General features: G+C 39.2%; 8 protein-coding genes across 8 annotated transcripts; 4 read left to right on the forward strand and 4 right to left on the reverse strand.

Moving 5' to 3' along the window:
• Window positions 1-25: 25 nt before the first annotated feature.
• On the forward strand, window positions 26-2,388 carry BDF20DRAFT_993489 (ATP synthase subunit alpha; the record flags this gene model as incomplete). The annotated part of the gene is made up of 4 exons (XM_053085386.1): window positions 26-85; window positions 442-672; window positions 816-1,305; window positions 1,529-2,388. 4 exons carry the CDS (start codon window positions 26-28, stop codon window positions 2,386-2,388), a joined length of 1,641 nt encoding a protein of 546 aa, XP_052939799.1.
• Window positions 2,389-2,554: 166 nt separating this feature from the next.
• On the reverse strand, window positions 2,555-5,492 carry BDF20DRAFT_855665 (uncharacterized protein). Its single transcript, XM_053080259.1, has 9 exons — window positions 5,051-5,492; window positions 4,832-4,965; window positions 4,626-4,764; window positions 4,059-4,529; window positions 3,867-3,985; window positions 3,547-3,791; window positions 3,359-3,482; window positions 3,205-3,273; window positions 2,555-3,129 (listed from the first exon to the last, which is right to left on the reverse strand). Exons 1-9 carry the CDS (start codon window positions 5,355-5,357, stop codon window positions 2,734-2,736), a joined length of 2,004 nt encoding a protein of 667 aa, XP_052939800.1. The 5' UTR covers window positions 5,358-5,492; the 3' UTR covers window positions 2,555-2,733.
• Window positions 5,493-5,687: 195 nt separating this feature from the next.
• BDF20DRAFT_833290 (uncharacterized protein) lies at window positions 5,688-6,116 on the reverse strand (the record flags this gene model as incomplete). The annotated part of the gene is made up of 2 exons (XM_053078628.1): window positions 5,688-5,971; window positions 6,002-6,116. The coding sequence occupies 2 exons, from the start codon at window positions 6,114-6,116 to the stop codon at window positions 5,688-5,690; spliced, it is 399 nt and encodes a 132-aa protein (XP_052939801.1).
• Window positions 6,117-6,356: 240 nt separating this feature from the next.
• On the forward strand, window positions 6,357-7,296 carry BDF20DRAFT_833291 (proliferating cell nuclear antigen; the record flags this gene model as incomplete). Its single annotated transcript, XM_053078629.1, has 3 exons — window positions 6,357-6,675; window positions 6,696-6,911; window positions 6,989-7,296. The coding sequence occupies 3 exons, from the start codon at window positions 6,357-6,359 to the stop codon at window positions 7,294-7,296; spliced, it is 843 nt and encodes a 280-aa protein (XP_052939802.1).
• Window positions 7,297-7,803: 507 nt separating this feature from the next.
• On the reverse strand, window positions 7,804-9,421 carry BDF20DRAFT_855682 (uncharacterized protein). The gene is made up of 2 exons (XM_053080260.1): window positions 9,251-9,421; window positions 7,804-9,090 (listed from the first exon to the last, which is right to left on the reverse strand). The coding sequence occupies exons 1-2, from the start codon at window positions 9,363-9,365 to the stop codon at window positions 7,940-7,942; spliced, it is 1,266 nt and encodes a 421-aa protein (XP_052939803.1). The 5' UTR covers window positions 9,366-9,421; the 3' UTR covers window positions 7,804-7,939.
• A 1,971-nt stretch (window positions 9,422-11,392) lies between these two features.
• Window positions 11,393-13,968, reverse strand: BDF20DRAFT_332041 (ubiquitin carboxyl-terminal hydrolase). The gene is made up of 10 exons (XM_053075220.1): window positions 13,673-13,968; window positions 13,447-13,543; window positions 13,166-13,337; window positions 12,978-13,100; window positions 12,804-12,865; window positions 12,543-12,664; window positions 12,406-12,466; window positions 12,133-12,331; window positions 11,820-12,041; window positions 11,393-11,744 (listed from the first exon to the last, which is right to left on the reverse strand). Exons 1-10 carry the CDS (start codon window positions 13,746-13,748, stop codon window positions 11,628-11,630), a joined length of 1,251 nt encoding a protein of 416 aa, XP_052939804.1. The 5' UTR covers window positions 13,749-13,968; the 3' UTR covers window positions 11,393-11,627.
• Window positions 13,969-15,084: 1,116 nt separating this feature from the next.
• On the forward strand, window positions 15,085-16,377 carry BDF20DRAFT_833294 (uncharacterized protein; the record flags this gene model as incomplete). The annotated part of the gene is made up of 2 exons (XM_053078630.1): window positions 15,085-15,330; window positions 16,162-16,377. The coding sequence occupies 2 exons, from the start codon at window positions 15,085-15,087 to the stop codon at window positions 16,375-16,377; spliced, it is 462 nt and encodes a 153-aa protein (XP_052939805.1).
• A 657-nt stretch (window positions 16,378-17,034) lies between these two features.
• Window positions 17,035-18,870, forward strand: BDF20DRAFT_855691 (kinase-like domain-containing protein). Its single transcript, XM_053080261.1, has 3 exons — window positions 17,035-17,579; window positions 17,688-18,161; window positions 18,236-18,870. The coding sequence occupies exons 1-3, from the start codon at window positions 17,108-17,110 to the stop codon at window positions 18,796-18,798; spliced, it is 1,509 nt and encodes a 502-aa protein (XP_052939806.1). The 5' UTR covers window positions 17,035-17,107; the 3' UTR covers window positions 18,799-18,870.
• Window positions 18,871-20,378: the final 1,508 nt, after the last annotated feature.

Raw genomic sequence — 20,378 nt, forward strand, 5'->3', positions numbered from 1 at the left:
TTGTTCTAAAAACACAACATTTCAAATGCTTAGAAACGTTGCTCGTATTGCTCGTCCTTTAGCTGTCCGCAGCTTAGCTCCTGCTGTAAGCCTATTTTTCAACAAAAGTTGTTTATAACTTCAAATCACGCAAACTGTTTGGAACGCAATCTGGGAAAGTGGGGAGATTCAATGCATACAACAGAGACACATCTACTTGGATGGGTCACTGACTGCAAACGACTATGACTAGATACAACAATGCAAAAGCAAACTTTGAAACAAAAAACATAATGATGCAGATAACTCGCAGCGAACACGACATGGAAATAGAGTTGAAAATCAACCACCTATTCCTCCCCCTCCCCTTCGATTTGCGCAGACATGGATTGTTGTGAAAGAAGTGGTATAATCAATTTTAGAACAGTGACTAATGAGAATGAATGTCACTTTCCCCATTAGGCCCGTCTCAATCTCGGTGCTATTGCTACCGCTGCTCGCACTTACGCTTCTGCTAAGCCCTCTACTTCTGAAGTTTCTTCCATCCTCGAACAACGTATCTTGGGTGCCAACTCCGAAGTTGATCTTCAAGAAACGGGTCGTGTCTTGTCCATTGGTGATGGTATCGCCCGTGTCTATGGTTTAAAGAACTGTCAAGCTGAAGAAATGGTTGAATTCTCTAGCGGTCTTAAGGTAACTAACTTTCTAACTTTTTATTTTTGTGGGGGATATGAAACAAGACCAAACAAAAAGTAGCAAGTTGGATAGTTAGGCGAAGGCCCGTATTAACCCACCCATTGTAAAAACAACTTTTTTTTTCGAATGATTGAATATAGGGTATGGCCCTTAACTTGGAACCCGATAACGTCGGTATTGTCGTTTTCGGTAACGATCGTTTGATCAAAGAAGGTGATACCGTCAAGCGTACCGGAGCCATTGTCGACGTTCCTGTCGGTCCCGGTATTTTAGGCCGTGTCGTCGATGCCCTTGGTAACCCCATTGATGGTAAGGGTCCTCTTCAAACTGAAGGTCGTTCTCGTGTCCAAGTCAAGGCTCCTGGTATTTTGCCTCGTCACTCTGTCAATGAGCCTATGCAAACTGGTATCAAGTCTGTTGATTCCATGGTCCCTATCGGTCGTGGTCAACGTGAATTGATTATTGGTGATCGTCAAACTGGTAAGACTGCTGTTGCCCTCGATACCATTTTGAATCAAAAGAACTGGAACAACGGTAGCGATGAATCCAAGAAGTTATACTGTATCTACGTTGCCGTCGGTCAAAAGCGTTCTACTGTTGCTCAACTTGTCAGAACCTTGGAAGAAAATGGTAAGTTTTGTCGGTTTTTTTTTCGATTGAAAAGATAAAGACTGAGGGGGGCAACAGGGCGATGAGAGGGAGTGAGAGACAAAAGAAAGAAAAGAAGAAAAAAAAAAAAAAAAAAGTTTGTCTTTCCACTGCGGTTCATGAAAGCTATGGATTGCAAAACGGATGTACAAAAAGACACTTGGATTATTCATATAGTATATACTACTGTTCACGATAATGATAGATGCCATGAAGTACTCCATTGTTGTTGCTGCTACTGCCTCTGAAGCCGCTCCTCTTCAATACCTCGCTCCTTTCTCAGGTGCTGCCATTGGTGAATGGTTCCGTGACAATGGTCGTCACTCCTTGATCATCTATGACGATTTGTCCAAGCAAGCTGTTGCTTACCGTCAAATGTCTCTCTTGCTTCGTCGTCCTCCTGGTCGTGAAGCCTATCCTGGTGATGTCTTTTACCTCCACTCTCGTCTCTTAGAACGTGCTGCTAAAATGAACAAGAACTTTGGTTATGGTTCCATGACTGCTCTTCCCATTATCGAAACCCAAGGTGGTGATGTCTCTGCTTATATTCCCACTAACGTCATTTCCATTACCGATGGTCAAATTTTCTTGGAAGCCGAACTCTTCTTCAAGGGTATCCGTCCTGCCATTAACGTCGGTCTTTCCGTCTCTCGTGTCGGTTCTGCTGCTCAAACCAAGGCCATGAAGCAAGTTGCTGGTTCTATGAAGCTTTTCTTGGCTCAATACCGTGAAGTTGCCGCCTTTGCCCAATTCGGTTCTGATTTGGATGCCTCTACTCAATTCTTGTTGAACCGTGGTGCTCGTCTCACTGAATTATTGAAGCAACCTCAATACTCTCCTCTTTCTATTCAAGCTCAAGTTCCTATCATCTTTGCTGGTGTCAATGGTTACCTCGATAAGATCCCTGTCAACAAGGTTACTGAATGGGAAAAGGACTTTATTAGCCACGTTGCCACTCAACACAAGGACGTTCTTGAAGAAATCCGTGCTCAAGGTGTCCTTTCCAAAGACCTTGAAGCTAAGCTCCGTGAAGTTTGTGAAAACCACACCAAGCAATTCTACTAATTTATAAAGCCTTTTTTTATATATATATATAACCTTTTGTGTATTCCAATTTTTTAATTGTCAAGAAAAAGAAAAATAATGATGATGATGACATGATCTTTTTATTCATCTAATGAAAAGGTGGTGGTGTTATGTATGCGTGTGTGTGTGTGTGTGTGTGTGTGTGTCAAAAGAGCGAAGAATCAAATATAGACAGGTAATGTCTCTATAACCTGAATAAAAAAAAAACTAGTTAATATTACTCTATTTTGTGATGGACGGTGGGTGCTTTATCCCCCTCCCCCATTTGCATTGTTATCAAGTATTGGTATTGAGAAGGTATCCTAAGGTGCTGTCGTGTTTTCTTTATAAAAAATCTTGAGGCGCGTTTGGCATTTCCGTAATGTAAGGTTCCAAACTTTTCCAATGCTCACTCCACTGTTTAGCATGCTTGATCTCGTTTTTGACAAAATGATTATATATCGCAGAGACGTTGGCTTGCTGTTTATGAATATAGGAGAGTTCGGACACGAGACAATAATTAACAAAGATGCTTCGTTGTTTCACAAGAGTCACTCCTCCTGTCACCGACGCTGCGATGGCATGGCGTGCGGCTGGATGGGGTGAGGTGCCTGTAGGATGATGCGGTTCATCATGCGCGATGCAGGGTTGAAGCTCTCCCTTCTTATGTTTGGCCATTTGGCTGGACAAAAGAGTCTCCGTGACTGAAAGGTTCAACTTGTCCGAGCGTTCAAGCAGTTCCTATGATGCAAGAAAAAAATGGTCAATCCACTGCTGCTGCTGCTGCTTTATAGAACCCACGAAAATGGCTCGTACCTTAAAAGACTCTAAAGCATCTCGTTGCTTTCTTAAGCTTTCAAGTATTGTTTCGCTCGAAACGACTGCCTTTGCATTTTTGCTGTTAGTATCTGAAGAGATGCTATGGATACGTGAAAGAAGAACAAAAAGATGAAGGCCATTCTCTCCTTACCTGTTTGATGAGCATCGATCCAGCCTGCTGCATCGATTTCGCCAGGCTATCGTAACCTTTGATCAGTTGAGGACATGCCTCACAATCATCGAGCCAACATTTTTTTTCCAACTCACGAAGAGAGCTATGAAGGGGTACAGTGAGTATTTTTTTTGCGAATAGGTCTTTGTGCTCATGGGAAGCCTTACTTGAACGAATGACTAAATAGCGTGAAACCTGAGCCCAAAGCCTTCTTGGACTTGATGATGTGTTCCATTGTAGAGCATAATTGAGCGTATTGTTGAACTGATACGGGCAGCCTTTTTTTAGCTTGGTTGATTCTATCCACGATGTCCACGGGTATTAACCGCTCGTAACGAGCAATGCCATGGGGTATTCTGACAAACTCTTCATCCAGTGAAGGTGAGTTGTATTTTCTCCAATGACTCATTTCCTAAACAACGAGAGACAGACATGCGATATAAGTTGGAAGAGGTCTTATCCATTGCCAGATAAATGCTAAACCTACGGAGGGATGCGTTAAAAATGCTTTGACGATTTCATCACGACCTAGCACAGGATGGCTTGTTACGGCATTGATGAATCTTTCTAGACCTTTCCTTCTTTCCTCTTCAAACGCATTGTTCCCTAAAAAAGTAGTTTGGGGGGGGGGGTCAATGATGAAAATACTGCACGTTTGCTTGTGGTTAACCGCATTTACTTCCTCCTACTCGCTTGGGTGGTACATTGGGAATCGTACGAAAGGGGTATCTTTTCAATAAGGTTTCCCAAAGCCACCAATAGTCGCTATATCGCCGTAGTACTTTTGTCCCCAACTTGGCACTCTCTACTTCATAGTTGACATGCTTTAAAAGAAAACCTTCCTTTGCAGGTGTACGAGACAATGTGATATGATCCCTATGTCGAAGCCAAGTATTCATGGCTGCTTGCTCTTGATGGTATTCCATCCTTCTTACATCTTGCTGCTGCTCCTCTGCTTCGACGCACGCCACATCGTTTTCTGTCCAATCTGTGGTTGCCTGCGATGTGGTGCTTCTTGATACTGTCTCTGACTGGCTTTTCTTATCATACGCAAAGGACGTTTTGAACGGGTGTTGTTCTTTGTGATCGTATCTCATTCGATCGAAAGGCGTACCGTCGATATCCGTTGCGAGTACAGGTATAGGCAAATCTAAAAAACATAGAACCCATCATAGGGCGGGGGGGGGGAGATAAAAGTAAGAAAGCAACCACCCATTGGAAGATCGACATTACAGGTTAGCATTACCATGTCTGTTCTGATAGACTGTTTCTAAGCTGACGTCCATATTCTTTTGTGCACAACCCACCAAGGCTTGATAAGTATTGAATTCGCTTTGTGTGACAAAATGGTGACTCTTGTCAGGAGTAACCACTAAATTCATAATCTTTTTCATTTTCGAAATGAGTCTACTTATGTTCATCACTCTAACCCTATGGTTATCCGTTTCTCACCTCTTGTTGAATATCATTGCGTAAATTGGCATGTCCTAGTATAGATTCTAATATGGACGTGTCTATGAGTCGTCTCTGCGTTGTACTGAATGCATCAAAAAGAGTAGTGTACTGTTCAGGAACTTCCACGCCCGCTAATAGGAAAAAGTCAAGAAAGAGATGAGGATGCAGAAGAGAGTGATAAAAGAGTGACATCAAGTTCATCCTCTATCTACCTACATAGTACATTACTTGCCGTCAACTGAGAACGGTGAAGCGGATCGTAGTGTCTACTCTTATCAGCACGAAGAACGTTGTGTATCCCATCCTGTTGGCTTTCATTATCAAGCGTTGTTCCATGACTACTCGTGCTACTGTCTGTATAGGGGTGCTCGGGTGGTCTTCTATCATCGTAAGTAGGTGCTTTCCAAGGATCATCTGTATCTAAAGGTGGAGTGGATTGGTTATCAAAGTTATTCCTGCTAAAGTATTCTAAAGGATTGCTAAAGTCTGGACTGAGGATCTCGTCATGATGAGGTTCTTGCATAACAAATAAACAGAGCGAAAACGGGGGGAAAGAGAAAAAGTTGATTTGTGAAAAGGGAAGAACAGAAGAAAACGAATATGATTATATAAAAAAAGAAGGAAAAACTAATTTTGAAAGTGCGATTTTCATGCAGACCGAATACAATGATTTTTTGACTTTTTTTTTTTTTTTTTTTTTTTTCTTGGGTTTTTGCAACAGAGCGCTGTTGACTGATAAGCTAAAGATATCCTTTTAAATCAGATGGGCCAACCTCGAATTGATTTCCATCCTGCATCATTTATATTACAGCCAAATCACTTTGTTGAAGGAGTTTTTTGTTTTTGTTTACAGCTAGAAACTCTCTTTTACTTTAAATGATGCAATTGCCTTAAAAGAGCTCCGCTTAGAAATTGGCTGTTCCTTAAGCGAGAAAAATAGGGGAAGATCAAATCTGTTACTGACATGCTTCAAAGTAGATCTAGCTGAACGAACCCGTGATTCGCATGTATTTCCATGGGTCTTTTTACCCGCATGACGATTGCTCAGACAGTCATGCTTCACGGGCCTCAAAGGAATACTTGGTATAAAAGTAGGGAAAAAAGCCCAAGCCAACGACGCAAAAAAGAATGTCGTGACTATGGATCATCCCGTACATAAACGATTACCATTTATGAACATGAGCAAGGAGAAGTTTTGATGAGACGACAGTATCCAAATTGTATCCTTTCTGTGAGGCAGGGCAGGGGAGATCAAGGTTCTAAGGCAGATTTGACCAACCATTGACGCGTCATGTTCCCCGGCGACCGGAAAACGAAAACAAAAACACACGCGTTTCGGTTTAAAAATTTTAAAAAAAAGTTGACCTTTTTTTTTTTCTTCCCCCCCTTTACACTTCTTCTTCAACTCATCACAGTAAGTTAATGACCCCATCTAGAAAAACTCACCATGAGTCAATGGAAGGCCTAAATTTCTTGATTTTTTTAATTTTGTGTTTTGTAAAGATCAATTTTAATCATCATCATGCTTGAAGCACGTCTCCAACAAGCCAGACTTCTCAAGTCTCTTCTCGACGCTGTGAGAGAACTCGTTACTGAATGTAACTTTGACTGTAACGATACCGGTATTGCTCTTCAAGCTATGGATAACTCTCATGTCGCCTTAGTGTCTATGTTGTTACGTTCTGACGGTTTCGACCCTTACCGTTGCGATCGTAACTTACCTTTGGGTATCAACTTGACCAACCTGGGCAAAATCTTAAAGTGCGCCAGAAATGAAGATATATTGACTCTTAAAGCAGATGATGGTGGTGATGTTTTAAGTTTGGTTTTTGAAAGCAAAGGTAAAACAAATGGATGACAGAGCCTATTATCGCTGGTCGACGAACGCGGTCTCATGTGTCTTTCTATTCCAATTGCATTGCAGATAGTGAAAAGATCAGTGAATACGATCTCAAATTGATGGATATTGATAGCGAGCATTTGGGTATTCCTGAAACAACATATGATGCAGTTGTCAGCATGTCTTCTGCACGTTTCCAAGAGATCTGTCGTGATTTGGCTAGTCTTAGTGAAACAGGTAGGTTTTTTTATAGGACTGATGTTGGCATGTTTTTCTTGGCCACTTTACTAAAAAAAATGGATTTTTTGATACAGTTACAATTGAATGTTCAAAGGATGGTATTCGATTTTCTGCTGATGGTGAAATCGGTAAAGGTGCTGTTACATTAAAGGCCAATAGTGCTGTCGATAACGAAGAAGATGCCACCGTGATTGAACTTCAACAAAGTGTCGTTATGACCTTTTCCATCAAATACCTTGTTAACTTTACAAAAGCCACCCCTCTTGCGCCTCGTGTCAGCTTAAATATGTCAGCAGATGTTCCTCTTTTGATTGACTATAAACTCGAAAACCTGGGTTATGTCAGATATTACTTGGCTCCCAAGATCGAAGAAGCCGAGTAAAAGGGAGGGGCGAAACGACGGAGGTGGATAAGTCATTCTCAGTGAGTGTATTGCTGAGAAGAGAAAGAGGAATGAATGATATATATATTCATCTATTGAAGGCATCCAAAAAAAAAAAAAAAAAAAGAAAAAACAAACAAAATATCATTTTCGCATACATGTGCAGCACGATGTATCAGATTATCTGTCATTTTATATCTGAAATGGACATCCCTTTTGTACACACATGGTTTTCACCGAATAAATTATTCTAATCTTATTGCTGATAAAAAGGGCATTTGATGATTCAAATGGGGTTGCCTTGATGTTATCCAATGCTAACCATTTGCCTTCATTTTTTTTGTCTCCTGTGCTTCATCACATGAGCATAGAATGATAGAATAAGGGAGTCATTATTTATTACTGAGGGGGGTGGGTATGAGCGATAAATATAAAATATAAATAGAAATATAAATAGAATAACAAGTATAGGTATTACGTGATATAAGAGTAAGAATGCTTAAAGATACGGTTTACAAAAAAAAAAAAAAAAGCAAGATGTTGTTCAATGGATGTGCGAAGGATGCATGGAGTAGTGTATACAATAATTAAAGTGGAAGCGGGAGGATGATAACGGATGGGATGGCATGGGGGAGGATAGGGATTATACAGTGATGGGTGAATCGTGATACGAAGGTAACCTGCTTGGGTCATACAGTGGCAAAGCCTCTTCATATTCCAGTGATCTCAAAAACCTGGGAGAGCTCACTGTATCGGCATAATAGACTTTGAGGTCTCTGGAAGCCCTGATACCATAACCCAAGGTGCCGATTTTCAGTGGTAGTTCCATCTGTACGACGGAACTGAACATTGGCCCCAGCAAAGAGGTTCCCCTGCTTTTGATTTTGATCCGTAATAGATAGGAAAGATGGACTATCTTTGAATAATTGATAGACGGTGTCAGGTCCACCGGCAACGGAAGCGCCACACGATATTCTGCGCCACTACCATATAAGGTTTTTGTCAGTGCGTATTTGTAACCTGTGGTCGTTGGTTTTTCCACATGCGTGGCGACCACCCGCGTGACAGAAACGGCTTTGCATCGTAGCAACTCTACTTTTTCGCATAATTCGACAAGGATAGAAGTGGCCTCTGCTGGCTCTTCCTCGTCCCCTTCGAGCGGATCGTCTTGTTTGTTGCGTTGGATGGGATGTTGACTCTTCATGGCGACGTGGACGTGGGTTTGTTTCTGTTGCTTTTCTTTTTCAAAAGCAAGCGGACGTGGAGGTGGACGTTGACGACGACGACGATGACGACGATCGCGGCGTGATGTGGTAAGTGTAATGGGTATGCTGTCACCCGGTACATAGTCCAGGGAATGAAGTCTGACGGATGCATAGAAACCGTTATGATACCCATCTTCAATGATAGGCTGCTTCAATGCGCTTGTTTCAATACAAGGCATATAATGGATGGTACGTTTTGTGACGACGGTCGGTAAGGTGAAGGTGGTGCGAATCAACTTTGCCGACAAGTCGAATTGACATTGATACAATGAGTGATCCATGGAGGGCGGGAATTGAGTCATAGGCATTTGTATGGTGAAAGGGAATCGATAATGACGTTCTGTCAGTAAGCATTCTTCTCGTGTACGCTGCCATAATGTCTGCTGCATGGAGAAAAAGGGGTTTTTGATAAGCGGAACAAGAAACTTGTTTCCATCATGAATGGGTGTGGCATGTTCTGCTCCTCTAAACGTGAGGACAATTCGGTCAGCCGCTACAGGTGATTCCTTCAATCGAAGGTGCACTATGCCTATATAAGACCATATTATGATGCATTTGCAGCATGCAATGATTAGTATCAGTAGCCTCTAATTTCACCATTTATGGTTATTTTGCACTGATGTGGAAAAAAAGAAGAAAAAAAAAAAAAGAAAAAAAAAAAGAGCCATAATCTGTGTCAAATACTCTACCTTGAAAAACCGACCCTGGACCATAGACTGGTTCATCTTGTATTTTGTAACCAAATTCAGGAAGAAGTTCGATAGTAAGTGTTATAACAGGATCAGAAGATGGAATAATTGTCATAAAACTGTCAAGTAAAAAAATAGTGTTGTGTTTCTTTCAAATAAAAAGGGTTTTTGTTAAAGAAAGAAAGAAAGAATAAAAAAAAAAAAAAAAAGAAAAGAAAAAAAAAAAGACCATGCCATTGGATTGTATTTATAATAATAATAGATGTTTGTGGATGATTCTATAGAGGATAATCCGAGCCTTTTTTTTTTCTTTTGCCCAATAAGTGAAGTCATGTCACCTATCAATATAACAATTGGCTATTTTTTTTTTTGTTCCTTCATGCAAGTCCATTTTGAGTTGTCTTTTTTATGCAAAGCCTGTAAAACAAAACTCTAAAACTTGCCAATGTTTAGTGTTACAAAGCATGTAGTAAAAATTCATCAAATATCAATGACATTCAAATAGTCAAAGGTAGTTGTATAGCTTTTATGATGTGCTTAGTAAGCTAAAGAGTTTACATGGGCAGTGGTTATGAAACTGTCATAAAGGCAGTATTTTGTTGGAAAAAAAATACCCTTCTTATTTACTGTTCCTGATTCTTTTATTTTTAGTCATTTTGCTATTACACAAAAAAACACAGAAAAATGACCTTCTCAGAAATCTTTCAACTTTTCTTTTTTTTTTTTTTTTTTTTTTCTTTTCTTGTCTAAAGGATGTCGTAAATCGACTTTAATGAATAAAGGCTGGAATAAGGGGTAGTTAAGAGCGCGTACAGTTTTCTATTAGGTTATTCCATTCAATAGGAAGAATATTCTAGACACGAAGCACACATTTTGCATGAAAGGCTGGGTGGGCAAACTGGGTAAAAGGCGAAACGGGTAATAACCTTTTTTTTAACAAGGCATTACCATTGTTCCCAGATTCGCTTATAACCCCACATTTTAGAACAATTTCTTTTTCTTCTAGCCTCTTTCCTTGTTTTTTCTATTTTTATTACGGAGCATGCGGGTGCGGGTGTGTGTGTGTGTGTGTATGTCTGTGTCGTTTTTTTTTTTTCCTTCAAAATCATGTGAATAGGAAGAGCTACACAAGCCTTCAGCATCGTGAAGAAAGTAACTTACCCATCAACTATCAGGCAAAAAAAGTAGTATGAATCATTTTTACAGATCACCTTATTGAAGATATCCGGTAGCCAACGTCATTGGGTAACTTTAAATTTTACAACACGACGTTGCGTGGATTTCTATCATCACATCACCGCCACAACGGACAACTCTCCATCCTCCTCTATTTTAATTTTGTACCTGTTTTGCCCAAAAAAACGGGGCCGATATAAAAAAGTGATACAATTGACAAAACATCAACAAAAAACATGGCATCGTATGATGACCCACTTGTCAACCGAATGGCAACCTTTGGTATAAATGGATATGACATTTGATTCTCTTTTTCATCATGCTTGTCATGCTTGGAAACTTTTTTTATTTTATTTTTTTCATTTCTCACTGTTATTCTGACTATGAATTCGAATGACGTTCCTCGGATTACTGTACAAAGAAAAATTTAGCCTGCTGCTGCTGCATAATGTTTCAAGATCCTTAAGAATTCTCGACGCATTCCGAGGGATGCTTTCGGGTGTGGGTGTGGTTCATTTTTTCCACCAATTCACTTATTTCTGTCAGAAAATAGAAAAATACATCATCATCATCATGAACCACCCTTTTCTACCCCCTTTTTTTACTCTCTTTTCATTTGCTTTTGAAAGCTGCTTTTCAAATAGAGCTCTTCAACTGAAAGCTTACCTTGGCATGGAGGCCCTTTTGGTTTTTCTTTTTTTGCCCCAATGTCAAATGTATCAATACCCATAGATTATCCTTCCAACGAATGATTGGGATACTTTTCCTTGTTCATCAGACCCATTGTAGTGTACAAGATCAGCTTATTCAAGTGAAAAGATCATCATTGTCATCATCGTCATCATCGATCGTCGTTTTGAATTTCGCAACTGTCAATAGATGCCTCTCCATCCGGGGAAATAATGCATGCCTTTCAATAAGGGCTCCATAAGTTTAATGATAAAGATTGATTGGATATTGGGGTAAATGGGTGTGTATACATAGATGTATAAAATAAGCATGTTGAACATGTGTGTGCTTCTCTCATTTTCTTACGGGTATATGCTTATGTTGAGGTATATAAAGTAAGTGTGCGGGAGAGAAAAAGGATCAAATTAAATACATAAGAAAGTGAAAACCGCATAGTTAGTTGCTTTTTTTGAAAAATTATAAAAAAAAAAAAAAAAAAAAATGGGAAAGGATTGTTGTCGTCGTGTCGTTGTTAATGTTGAGTATAATAGTTGCGCAGGACGGATGGTAAGTGTCCCTCGTCATATAAACCTTTGAGATACGAGCGGATAAAGGGTGTGTAATCAAATGCTTTCCTTTGAATGTCCATCTAAAACGAAAACACGGTTATCATGAGACAAAGACGAATACAACGCTTCTCATCAAACATACAAAGACGACGTACTCTCTGTTTTTCTGTTTTCTCTACTTCTAACCCGAGTTTTTCATACAGCTGCAGCATGATATCTTGTATTTTTAACCAAGCAACTCCCATGGTTTCAACATTCCGAGTATAATTATCCAAAGTGGCTGTACTTTCTGCTTGGTGTTGGGTCGGTAGTTGTGAAAACGATTGACAGTAACTCAAAAGCTGTTTCGACGTCTGCAATCCTCGTCTACTTGTTTCCTAAGAAAGGCAAAAATAAAAGGGGAGGGGGGAGGGTAGAGGATGACTCAAGTGGGTCCCTACATTGAGGTCATGCCGTTGGATAACTTACATTATTGTCTATCGTATGTCGAAACTCTTCATCCCAGTAAATAACATTCATTTTGATTCGCCAGTCTGGACGATGAAAATCAAGCCTTCTCTCAATCGCACTTCTCAAGTAAAGCTTTTCAACGATTTGCCTTTGAAGAACGAGTTTCCTATCTTCTATGACTGCCCATAGCGTCACCGAATCGTCGAGCCTCTGGTATCTATACATTTTTGAGCATGATTACTACAAACCACTGCGCTGTGTTCGATAGCCAATGGGGGGGGGATTGCATACCTTCTCAACAGTTCTCTGTAAACAACATCTAACCAATGGATCGTGTCGTGATGACAAGCACCTGTAAAAGAGAAATTTGGCTGTTTTAGTAAGCCAAACAATTCACGCTTGCGTCCTTCTTTTTTTGGGGATCTTACTCAAAAGCGTTGGATTCTCTTTCATTCCATCCAACTCCCAAATAGCTCCCTCTATTTTTAGGAATACAATAGACTGATAACCGTGTTGTTTTGCTGGAGGATGCCTTCCTTTTATTCCCTTCCTATACACAATCAATCAATCCCATTCCATTCAAGGGGGGGGGGCTCGGTCAGCGGTAGGTCATTTCGTTCCTGTCGTGTCTCTACTGTGCTCGCAAAAAAAAAAAAAAAAAAAAAAAAAAAAAATACTTCAAAACTTACGTGGACAAGCTATTGTAAGCCTCTCTCAGGAATGCGGTATTGATTAAAGTGGTGCCTTTACCCTACGTAAATTGGGATATTAACGACTTGTATCACTATTACTACTACTAGTACTCAATTCACTGCTATTGTAAAAAAATAAAAAAATATAAAAGTCATTTCGGGTTTCCTTACCCCTGAGGACTGGTATTGCGTTAACTGCTTGAATCGAGCCAAATTGAGATGGATATGGACATTATTTTTGCCATTGAGTAATATATTTAAAAGACCATGTAAGGCGTAAGCATCGTGCATCATCTATCAATAAATTTACATGAATTAGCTCGAATCTAGATGTTGATGCTGGCTCTCTTCACTTTTACTTGTTTCGCGAAATAGATGGGATGACTGCTATTATTACTACTACTATTATGACTACTGCTACTGCTGCTACTGCTGCTGCTGCTATGATGGTTACTCTCTTGTTGTTGCTGATGATACGAATAATACGTGTTGCTGTTGTAGGGTACCAATAACATAATTCCATGAACAGGTCTATAAAGAAAAAAAAAAAAAAAAAAAGAAAGTTTTTGTTTACATGCAATATGTTGTTGAATATTCTTAATTGCTCAACGCATAAACTATGTGTATAACAGGTCCTTACTCTAAATCATGGAACGGATTCTGATCCGATACCAAATGAACTTGCTCCACTTGAACGCCTTGCGCTCCTATAGTTGAACAAAGCTCTGTGAATGTACCTGAAAACAAAAAAAGGGCTTTCAATGATGAGTGCCCCCCGAATAATAAAAAAAAAAAAGGTTGACAATTCTTTTTTGCATGATAATCATAAGGGGTGGCGAGCATAAACGCCTCTCAAACTGTCTTACCAGCATTTGGTTCCATAGGATACCACGGGTGATAGTCGTTCTTTCTAGATGAAATTCTAGACAAGTTCTCTGTCATCTGTTTTGTTCTTTTTTTTTTTCTTTTTCTCGAGGTGATGGAGGGTGATATTCTTTACTTTTGAGGACAGATCGTTTGTTGTGGATGCTGCCTGAAAGTGTTGCGGTCGCAAGAAAAGGAAAGTTGTCTTTGCTTTTTTTAACAGTAGTGGGATGAAGGGGGAAAGATAAAGAGAGTAGAAAGAGTTGCAAAAGGGAAAGAAAGAAAGAAAGAAAGAAACGTAAAAGAGTAAAGGCAGAAAATATAATCAATCGACATATGTATATTTATAAGCTTTTTTTTAGTTTTTTTTTTTTTTTTCGGGTTCCTTTCTAGCCTGTTGAGAAAAAAGATAAATAAGGTGATTAGCTCTCTCTATTCGCCAAAGTGAGGATGATTGATTTATGTATGAAGCTACAATAACTACGCTCTGGACTGAATGCAAAAGCTTTTTTCTGAAAATGAAAATAAAAAATAATAGAAAAAAGCCTTTCTAGGAAACGGAAACGACCCTTTTGTCGTTATGCGAAAAGAAAAAAGAAGGGGAGTGGGGGGGGGAGGGGGGAGGGTCAACATCAGTTTGGTTTGGTTCCAATCTATCAGCATTCAAATAATATACCTTGTTTTAGAATTATAAATAGGGTAACTGCACCACTCAAGTAAAAGGGCTGCATGAGATGAGGGTACACGACACAGAAATGGTTCTGTTTTCGCAACCATAAAAAAAAAGAAAAGGGTTTTTGACATGGTTCACTCTCAAGCAAGCAATTATACATATTATATACATATTATACACATGCAAGCAGTTGTAACTTTAATAATTGAAAATGTGTCTTCTCCTCCTCCCATTGACTGACTCCTGTCATTTAAATAGTCAAGCAAAAATGACAATGGAAGGAGCTATTGTAAATCTGTTTTTGATGTGCGTGTGTGATAGAGAGACATGAGGGAGTCAATAAAGAAGGGAAGCTCTATTACAGCGACAACCAAGGCGTCTCATCCGAAAACCTTAAAAAACCATGCAAACTTTTAACAAATAAACATGCATGAAGAGGCTTCCAGCACGAGAGAGAGAGAGATGAGCTTGTATAAAAATGGTATCCTTCGCCTTGAACTTGTGGTGAACAAACGGGAATCAAGAGTGTCATCTCAACAAGCGAGACTCTTCCGAAATGTACTGTTTCTTAATGAGATTGACATTTCTCTTGAGAGATCCAACTCACTTGTTGTTCCAAGGTATATCTCATTATAAAAAAGACGGATAAACATCTCTGACGCTTAAGCAAAGAAAAGTAGAACTGCGTATGAATTAATCTTCCTCCCTTTCAAATGACAAAAAAAAAAAAAAAATCAAGACATGCGGCTTGCTCGTAGGGTTGCGCACCGATACACTTTTTTATCGCGCGCACTCTCGTTTCTCAGTCTGTCAGTCTGTCAGTCTGTAAGTCTGTCAGTCTGTCAGTCTGTCAGTCTCGCTCTGCGCATGAATGCTGATGTGACGATGACATCTAAGAAGTTATTACTGCTGAGAAGGGGGAGGAATATATTATTCTCGCTTTTAATGCTATCGTATCACCCGTTTCCTATGGACACATCTTTTAAAGTAAAAGCACGCAAGTAAAGCACTGCAAGGGATTCGTTTGAGTTTCTTTTTTTTACTAGATAATTTCGAGATCAGCTCCTTGTGTGGAAAAAAAGCTATCATATCAAAATAATTCAACATCTCGCTTTATCATTTATCCCCTCCATACATTAGATTGCAATTGTATCCGAGGGGTTGTCAAAGTGATTTGACGAGGGGGATGACTAGAGACAACGCCTTCATTCGCCCTCCCCCCCCCCTCCATTCTTATTCCAACAAATTTCATATTTTGCAAAAAAAAAAAAAAAAAAAAAAAAAAAAAAAAAAAAAGAAGCGTCCTTTATCAGCTCATTATCACTGTAGTTTAAATAATAAAAACGTACGTTCAATCGATAGCGAAATCTTCAAAACCATCCCCCCCCCTCTTTTTTTTTAGTAGAGTTTTTGATCGGCTAAAAGAAGTTTGTTCTAAACGACATGAATAGATCTAGACGTATTCAAGAAGGACAAACAAAAAAAAAAAAAAAAAGAGATCTGCACACCGTTGCCTTTTGGGCACACTTTCGCGTTATCTTTTGTAGGCAAGTGTGCTTCATTTGTGCATCAAAAAAAAGCTTTGACACGACAAAGTGCTACTGTACAACCCTCATTGTGCGGTTGTGTAGCGACAAAAAAAAAAGTGTGTATGACAAATAATCATCCACAGATCAAAGAGGGTCTTTTTTAAATACACATTTTCTTTTTGCTTATATTGCTTTTGAAAAGAAAAATGTCATCAAATGAAAAAAAAAAAAATATCGTCTCCGTTTCAAAAAAATAAATAAAAAAGCTTTGTCAATCATGACGATCTAGAGACAAATTCTTATTGATCGGTTAATTTTCCTTTTGGGATATAAGGCATTTTGTTCTTCGGTAAGAATTTTTGCCGATCTCACAATTGAAGGAAAGCTTTTTTCCATGAAGGAGGTCGTGTCCGTATTTCGCTTCCATACGACTGAAAAAAATGACAAATACAATACAGAAAGGAGTTTTAGCAATCACACTATCACAAAAATAGACCGTGAATGAGAATGCCTCTCCAATAGAGGCTCTCTCTCTCTATATATTGGTTTAATCTATGGAAATAATTCTTGCGGTTTGAGATGACTATTCTCTAAAGAAAGCAAAATCTAAATCCTGTCTTTTAAAAATAAAAAAAATAATCTGTGTTTCAAACAGTAGTTATCCGGTAAAGGAAAGCAAATATAGATTTTTTTGCTTTTTAACAAGCAATAATGAAAAGACGAGTTTCTTTTTCTTTCTCTTCTTTTACTTTTCTCTAGTTAAACCAAAAACACACACACATACATCTATTTATTCAACTCACTGGGATAGAGATAAAGCGATGAGCACCAAAATACGTCCGAATTCTGGCTCTTTCACGCCTTCCTATCTGCAAATGTCTGAAGTGAGCGTACCATCACCTTTAAGACAGTCTACGTGCTCTTCGTATCAGCCAGCGAGTACAGTAGACACTGCTGCTGACAGACGGTCCAGGAGCCATCTTCAGTTTACTGCAAATGATATCAATAACTTGAGCGAAAGATTGCGCGACGTCGATTTCAATACACCTGCAAAAATCTTTCAAAATAAGCATGCCATCCATCAATTCGAAAATGTCACACCGGATATTTCTGTCCCTGGCACGCCCTACATCCCCCATCACCACGATGAAGGTAAAAGCTCTTACGCGTCCTCCGTAGCTGTGTCGGGTGCACAAAGTCCGTCTTCAACGACAACCACCACCACCACCACCACCATGACACCTCAATCTATGTCACCAGAAAAGTCAACCTCTACTACAGCAGAAGAACAACGCCAAAGAAAAACTGCACGAACGCCGCCACCACCACCATCACCACCCTCGTTAGGTTCAGCTCCTCCTCCTCCCCACGCTTCTTCTGTTTTATCGGATTACAATAGTTCGCGATCCATCTCCCGCTCCAGTACACCTTCTCAATTCGTATTCAAGAAACCCGAATACGACAGTCATTACCATCATACACATTTTCATCATCTTGAAAAAAAGGATACCCTCTTTCATGATCTCAAGCGGTTCTTTAAAAAAGCGAGTCATCATGATCATAAAAAGAAAAAGAAAGGTCTCTTGCTTGATCACAACGACACATCCAGTGTTCGTAGCAGCGCTTCTTCTGTCTATAGTCGACAGAGTGATTTGTCGTTTGCAAACGAATTCAACAAGGATTTGGAAGGAAGATATGGCAAATGGGGTAAACTTATCGTTTGGGTTTTCTTTTTTTTTCCCAGAAAAATTAAAAAATAAAAAAAAAACCTTTATCCATGGGGGGGAAACTAAATTTTTTGATTTGCCAATTTAGGTGAATTTGTTGGAAAAGGTTCAGGCGGATCTGTCAGAATCATTCGACGTAACACAGACGGAAAGACATTTGCAGTGAAAGAATTTAGAAAACGAGGACCTGGAGAAAATGAAAAGGAATATGTCAAGAAAGTGACCGCTGAATTCTGTATAGGCTCCACTTTACACAATTACAATGTCATTGAAGCATTAGATATCATTCAAGAAGGCCAGACATTTTATGAAATCATGGAATATGCTCCCAATGATCTTTTCAATATTGTGATGAGTGGTAAAATGACAGACGAAGAAATTGCATGCTGTTGGCGGCAGTTATTGAACGGTGTCGACTATTTACAGACCATGGGCATCGCTCATCGTGATTTAAAGCTGGATAACATGGTGTTGGATGAAAGAGGCATTGTAAAGATCATTGATTTTGGATGTGCCACTGTTATTAAATATCCTTTTGAAGAACATACCCACTTGAGTAAAGGTAATGTAATGGGGGCAAGAGATAACACACGATAAAAGATAGATGGACTAACAACGGATTGTTATTCAATAAAGGCATTTGCGGATCAGACCCTTACATTGCACCAGAACAATACACACAAAAGGAATACAACGCTCTTAAAACAGATTTATGGTCCTGCGGTATTATCTTCATTTGTATGACCATTCGACGCTTCCCATGGAGATTACCTCGTCCGGAGAAGGATCAATCGTATAGCAACTTTATTCAGCCTGATGGAAACGGCGCAGAACGTTTATTCAAACTATTACCACGCTATGCACGACCTGTCATTTCTCAAATATTAGTACCTGATCCTCAAAACCGATGCACCTTGGAAGATGTCTTGAAGGATGACTGGGTCAAGAGCATCGATTGTTGTACACCAGAGGCGCCAGCAAAAAGTCATCCTCACCATTTACTGTTCCAACCAAGTAGAGCAGTCATGGAACGTGGAAATATCATTGTTTTACCACCTCAAAAGAAGGAAGAAGAAGCCGACAATACCTCAACCGATAAAAAGAAAGATAATAACCATCAGCAGCAACAGCAGCAACCTCATCACCATCGTCGTCATCATCAACATCATCACCGTCACCAACACCGCTCTAAAAAATAGATTTGAACTCTTACGTATCCCACCTTACCTATTATTGTACACAGCTGAAGCACGCGTTTCGTTTGTTTGTTGTTTTTTTTTTTTTTTTTTTTTTTATTGTAATATCTACATTTATTTTTGAATCAAAAATCAATTTATATCGTACATACATATATTTTTCTTTTGATTTTTTTGTTACTATAACTTATTTACTTGCATTTTTGCTTCGTACCCTAATTTTTTCTTTTGTACAGCCACTGTGCATTCAAACCCATGTTCATCTTTTAAACGAGTGGGTTTTTGCCCCAACCTTTATTATTGAAAAATAAAATAACTTCAACACCCCCATGAAATGTTTGTTAAAAGAATGGACGCTGTGAAGCATGAAAACATCCGCCTTGATACTCCACTCTATTGCCTATAGATACCGACGAATGTTTATCAATGCATCGGCTATACGTTTAGCATCAACGTATATGCATGGTTTGTTTTTGTACAACTTGAAATGGTTCATTTGTATTGGTACTTTGCGGTTTTTGTGAAGAGTGCGACCCTAACTGCATTTCTAATACTTACAGTATACCCCATTTGCATAGCCTTGGTCATTCATACATGTAAAGGGTGGCTTTCAGTATAATTCATTTAGAAACTGCATAATCTGATGGGTTAACTGAAATGAGCGGCTAACACTCATTACAATAGTTTCCAGACGTTTTACCATCATTACGCCAATAATATTATACCACCATGGAAACAACTTGGAATTGCACTTCTTGGCTCGAAAATAACTACTTAAAAACTAACGGGTTGCCAGGCTTTTTCATAGAAGGTGAATATCGTTCAGGGCTGACGCGTTTGGTGAGATAATAACTACAATACTCGAGTACGTACAACCAGGTAGAGAATACATTCTACCACGGTCTATCTATATTGCATCTAATATAGGTTATGTACAACATAGAACAAGATACAGGCCTAAATATAATAATCACACCCAATAAGCATCTGAACCTGAGATTAGTGACTAGCATACGCGTCCTCAAATAATATAATTCCCATTATAACCTCACAAAGTAAATAATCCTTCTACTTCATCTGAAGAATAATAAAGACACCTAAGTTCATAGTCATCGACTTACAACTGTTATCAATTTTTTAAATAAGCAAATACAACAAGGACAACGCGAGCGGGCGGAAACTGACTACAAAAATGCGGTAAACTCTCTACATTCAACATCATCAAATGAGGATTTGAAATGCTGGTGTCAGATGATGATATCGTCAGATTTTCTTGCCTTGGAGCTGACGACTATGCAAACATATTGGAGGGTATTAACCCAAGATGGGATGCATGACATCATTAGGAGTAGGTTACGCATGCCGTATTATCGAGTATCCTATGAATTCAGAACTGTACACCTATATCTTGGCTACTTCGTATAAGGATACACTTGAGTACTTTGGTCTTACCAACGAGGAAGTCATCTTTCAACAGGACGGAGACTCAAAACACACCTCGCAATACACAAAAAACTGGCTTGCAGACAATGGAATACATTCAGTCTGCTAAGGAGGATTATGTTCGTGAAATCATTTTTCAC

This window comes from Mycotypha africana, assembly GCF_025528875.1.
Source record: "Mycotypha africana strain NRRL 2978 chromosome Unknown BDF20scaffold_2, whole genome shotgun sequence".
In the NCBI taxonomy this organism is placed as follows: domain Eukaryota; kingdom Fungi; phylum Mucoromycota; class Mucoromycetes; order Mucorales; family Mycotyphaceae; genus Mycotypha; species Mycotypha africana.

What these genes read in the sequence shown, in the direction of transcription:
- BDF20DRAFT_855665 (XM_053080259.1), bottom strand. Translation starts at nt 5,357, where the DNA reads ATGCAAGAACCTCATCATGACGAGATCCTCAGTCCAGACTTTAGCAAT. An exon ending in AGTCTATCAGAACAGACATG is followed by an intron (nt 4,530 to 4,625) that starts GTAATGCTAACC and finishes TATGTTTTTTAG; the next exon opens with ATTTGCCTATACCTGTACTC. An exon ending in ATGCTTTAGAGTCTTTTAAG is followed by an intron (nt 3,130 to 3,204) that starts GTACGAGCCATT and finishes CTTGCATCATAG; the next exon opens with GAACTGCTTGAACGCTCGGA.
- BDF20DRAFT_855682 (XM_053080260.1), bottom strand. Translation starts at nt 9,365, where the DNA reads ATGACAATTATTCCATCTTCTGATCCTGTTATAACACTTACTATCGAA. An exon ending in TCCAGGGTCGGTTTTTCAAG is followed by an intron (nt 9,091 to 9,250) that starts GTAGAGTATTTG and finishes GGTCTTATATAG; the next exon opens with GCATAGTGCACCTTCGATTG.
- BDF20DRAFT_332041 (XM_053075220.1), bottom strand. Translation starts at nt 13,748, where the DNA reads ATGACAGAGAACTTGTCTAGAATTTCATCTAGAAAGAACGACTATCAC. An exon ending in TCCTATGGAACCAAATGCTG is followed by an intron (nt 13,544 to 13,672) that starts GTAAGACAGTTT and finishes TTTTGTTTTCAG; the next exon opens with GTACATTCACAGAGCTTTGT. An exon ending in AATCCGTTCCATGATTTAGA is followed by an intron (nt 13,338 to 13,446) that starts GTAAGGACCTGT and finishes TTTTCTTTATAG; the next exon opens with ACCTGTTCATGGAATTATGT.
- BDF20DRAFT_855691 (XM_053080261.1), top strand. Translation starts at nt 17,108, where the DNA reads ATGACACCTCAATCTATGTCACCAGAAAAGTCAACCTCTACTACAGCA. An exon ending in AGGAAGATATGGCAAATGGG is followed by an intron (nt 17,580 to 17,687) that starts GTAAACTTATCG and finishes TTGCCAATTTAG; the next exon opens with GTGAATTTGTTGGAAAAGGT. An exon ending in ACATACCCACTTGAGTAAAG is followed by an intron (nt 18,162 to 18,235) that starts GTAATGTAATGG and finishes TATTCAATAAAG; the next exon opens with GCATTTGCGGATCAGACCCT.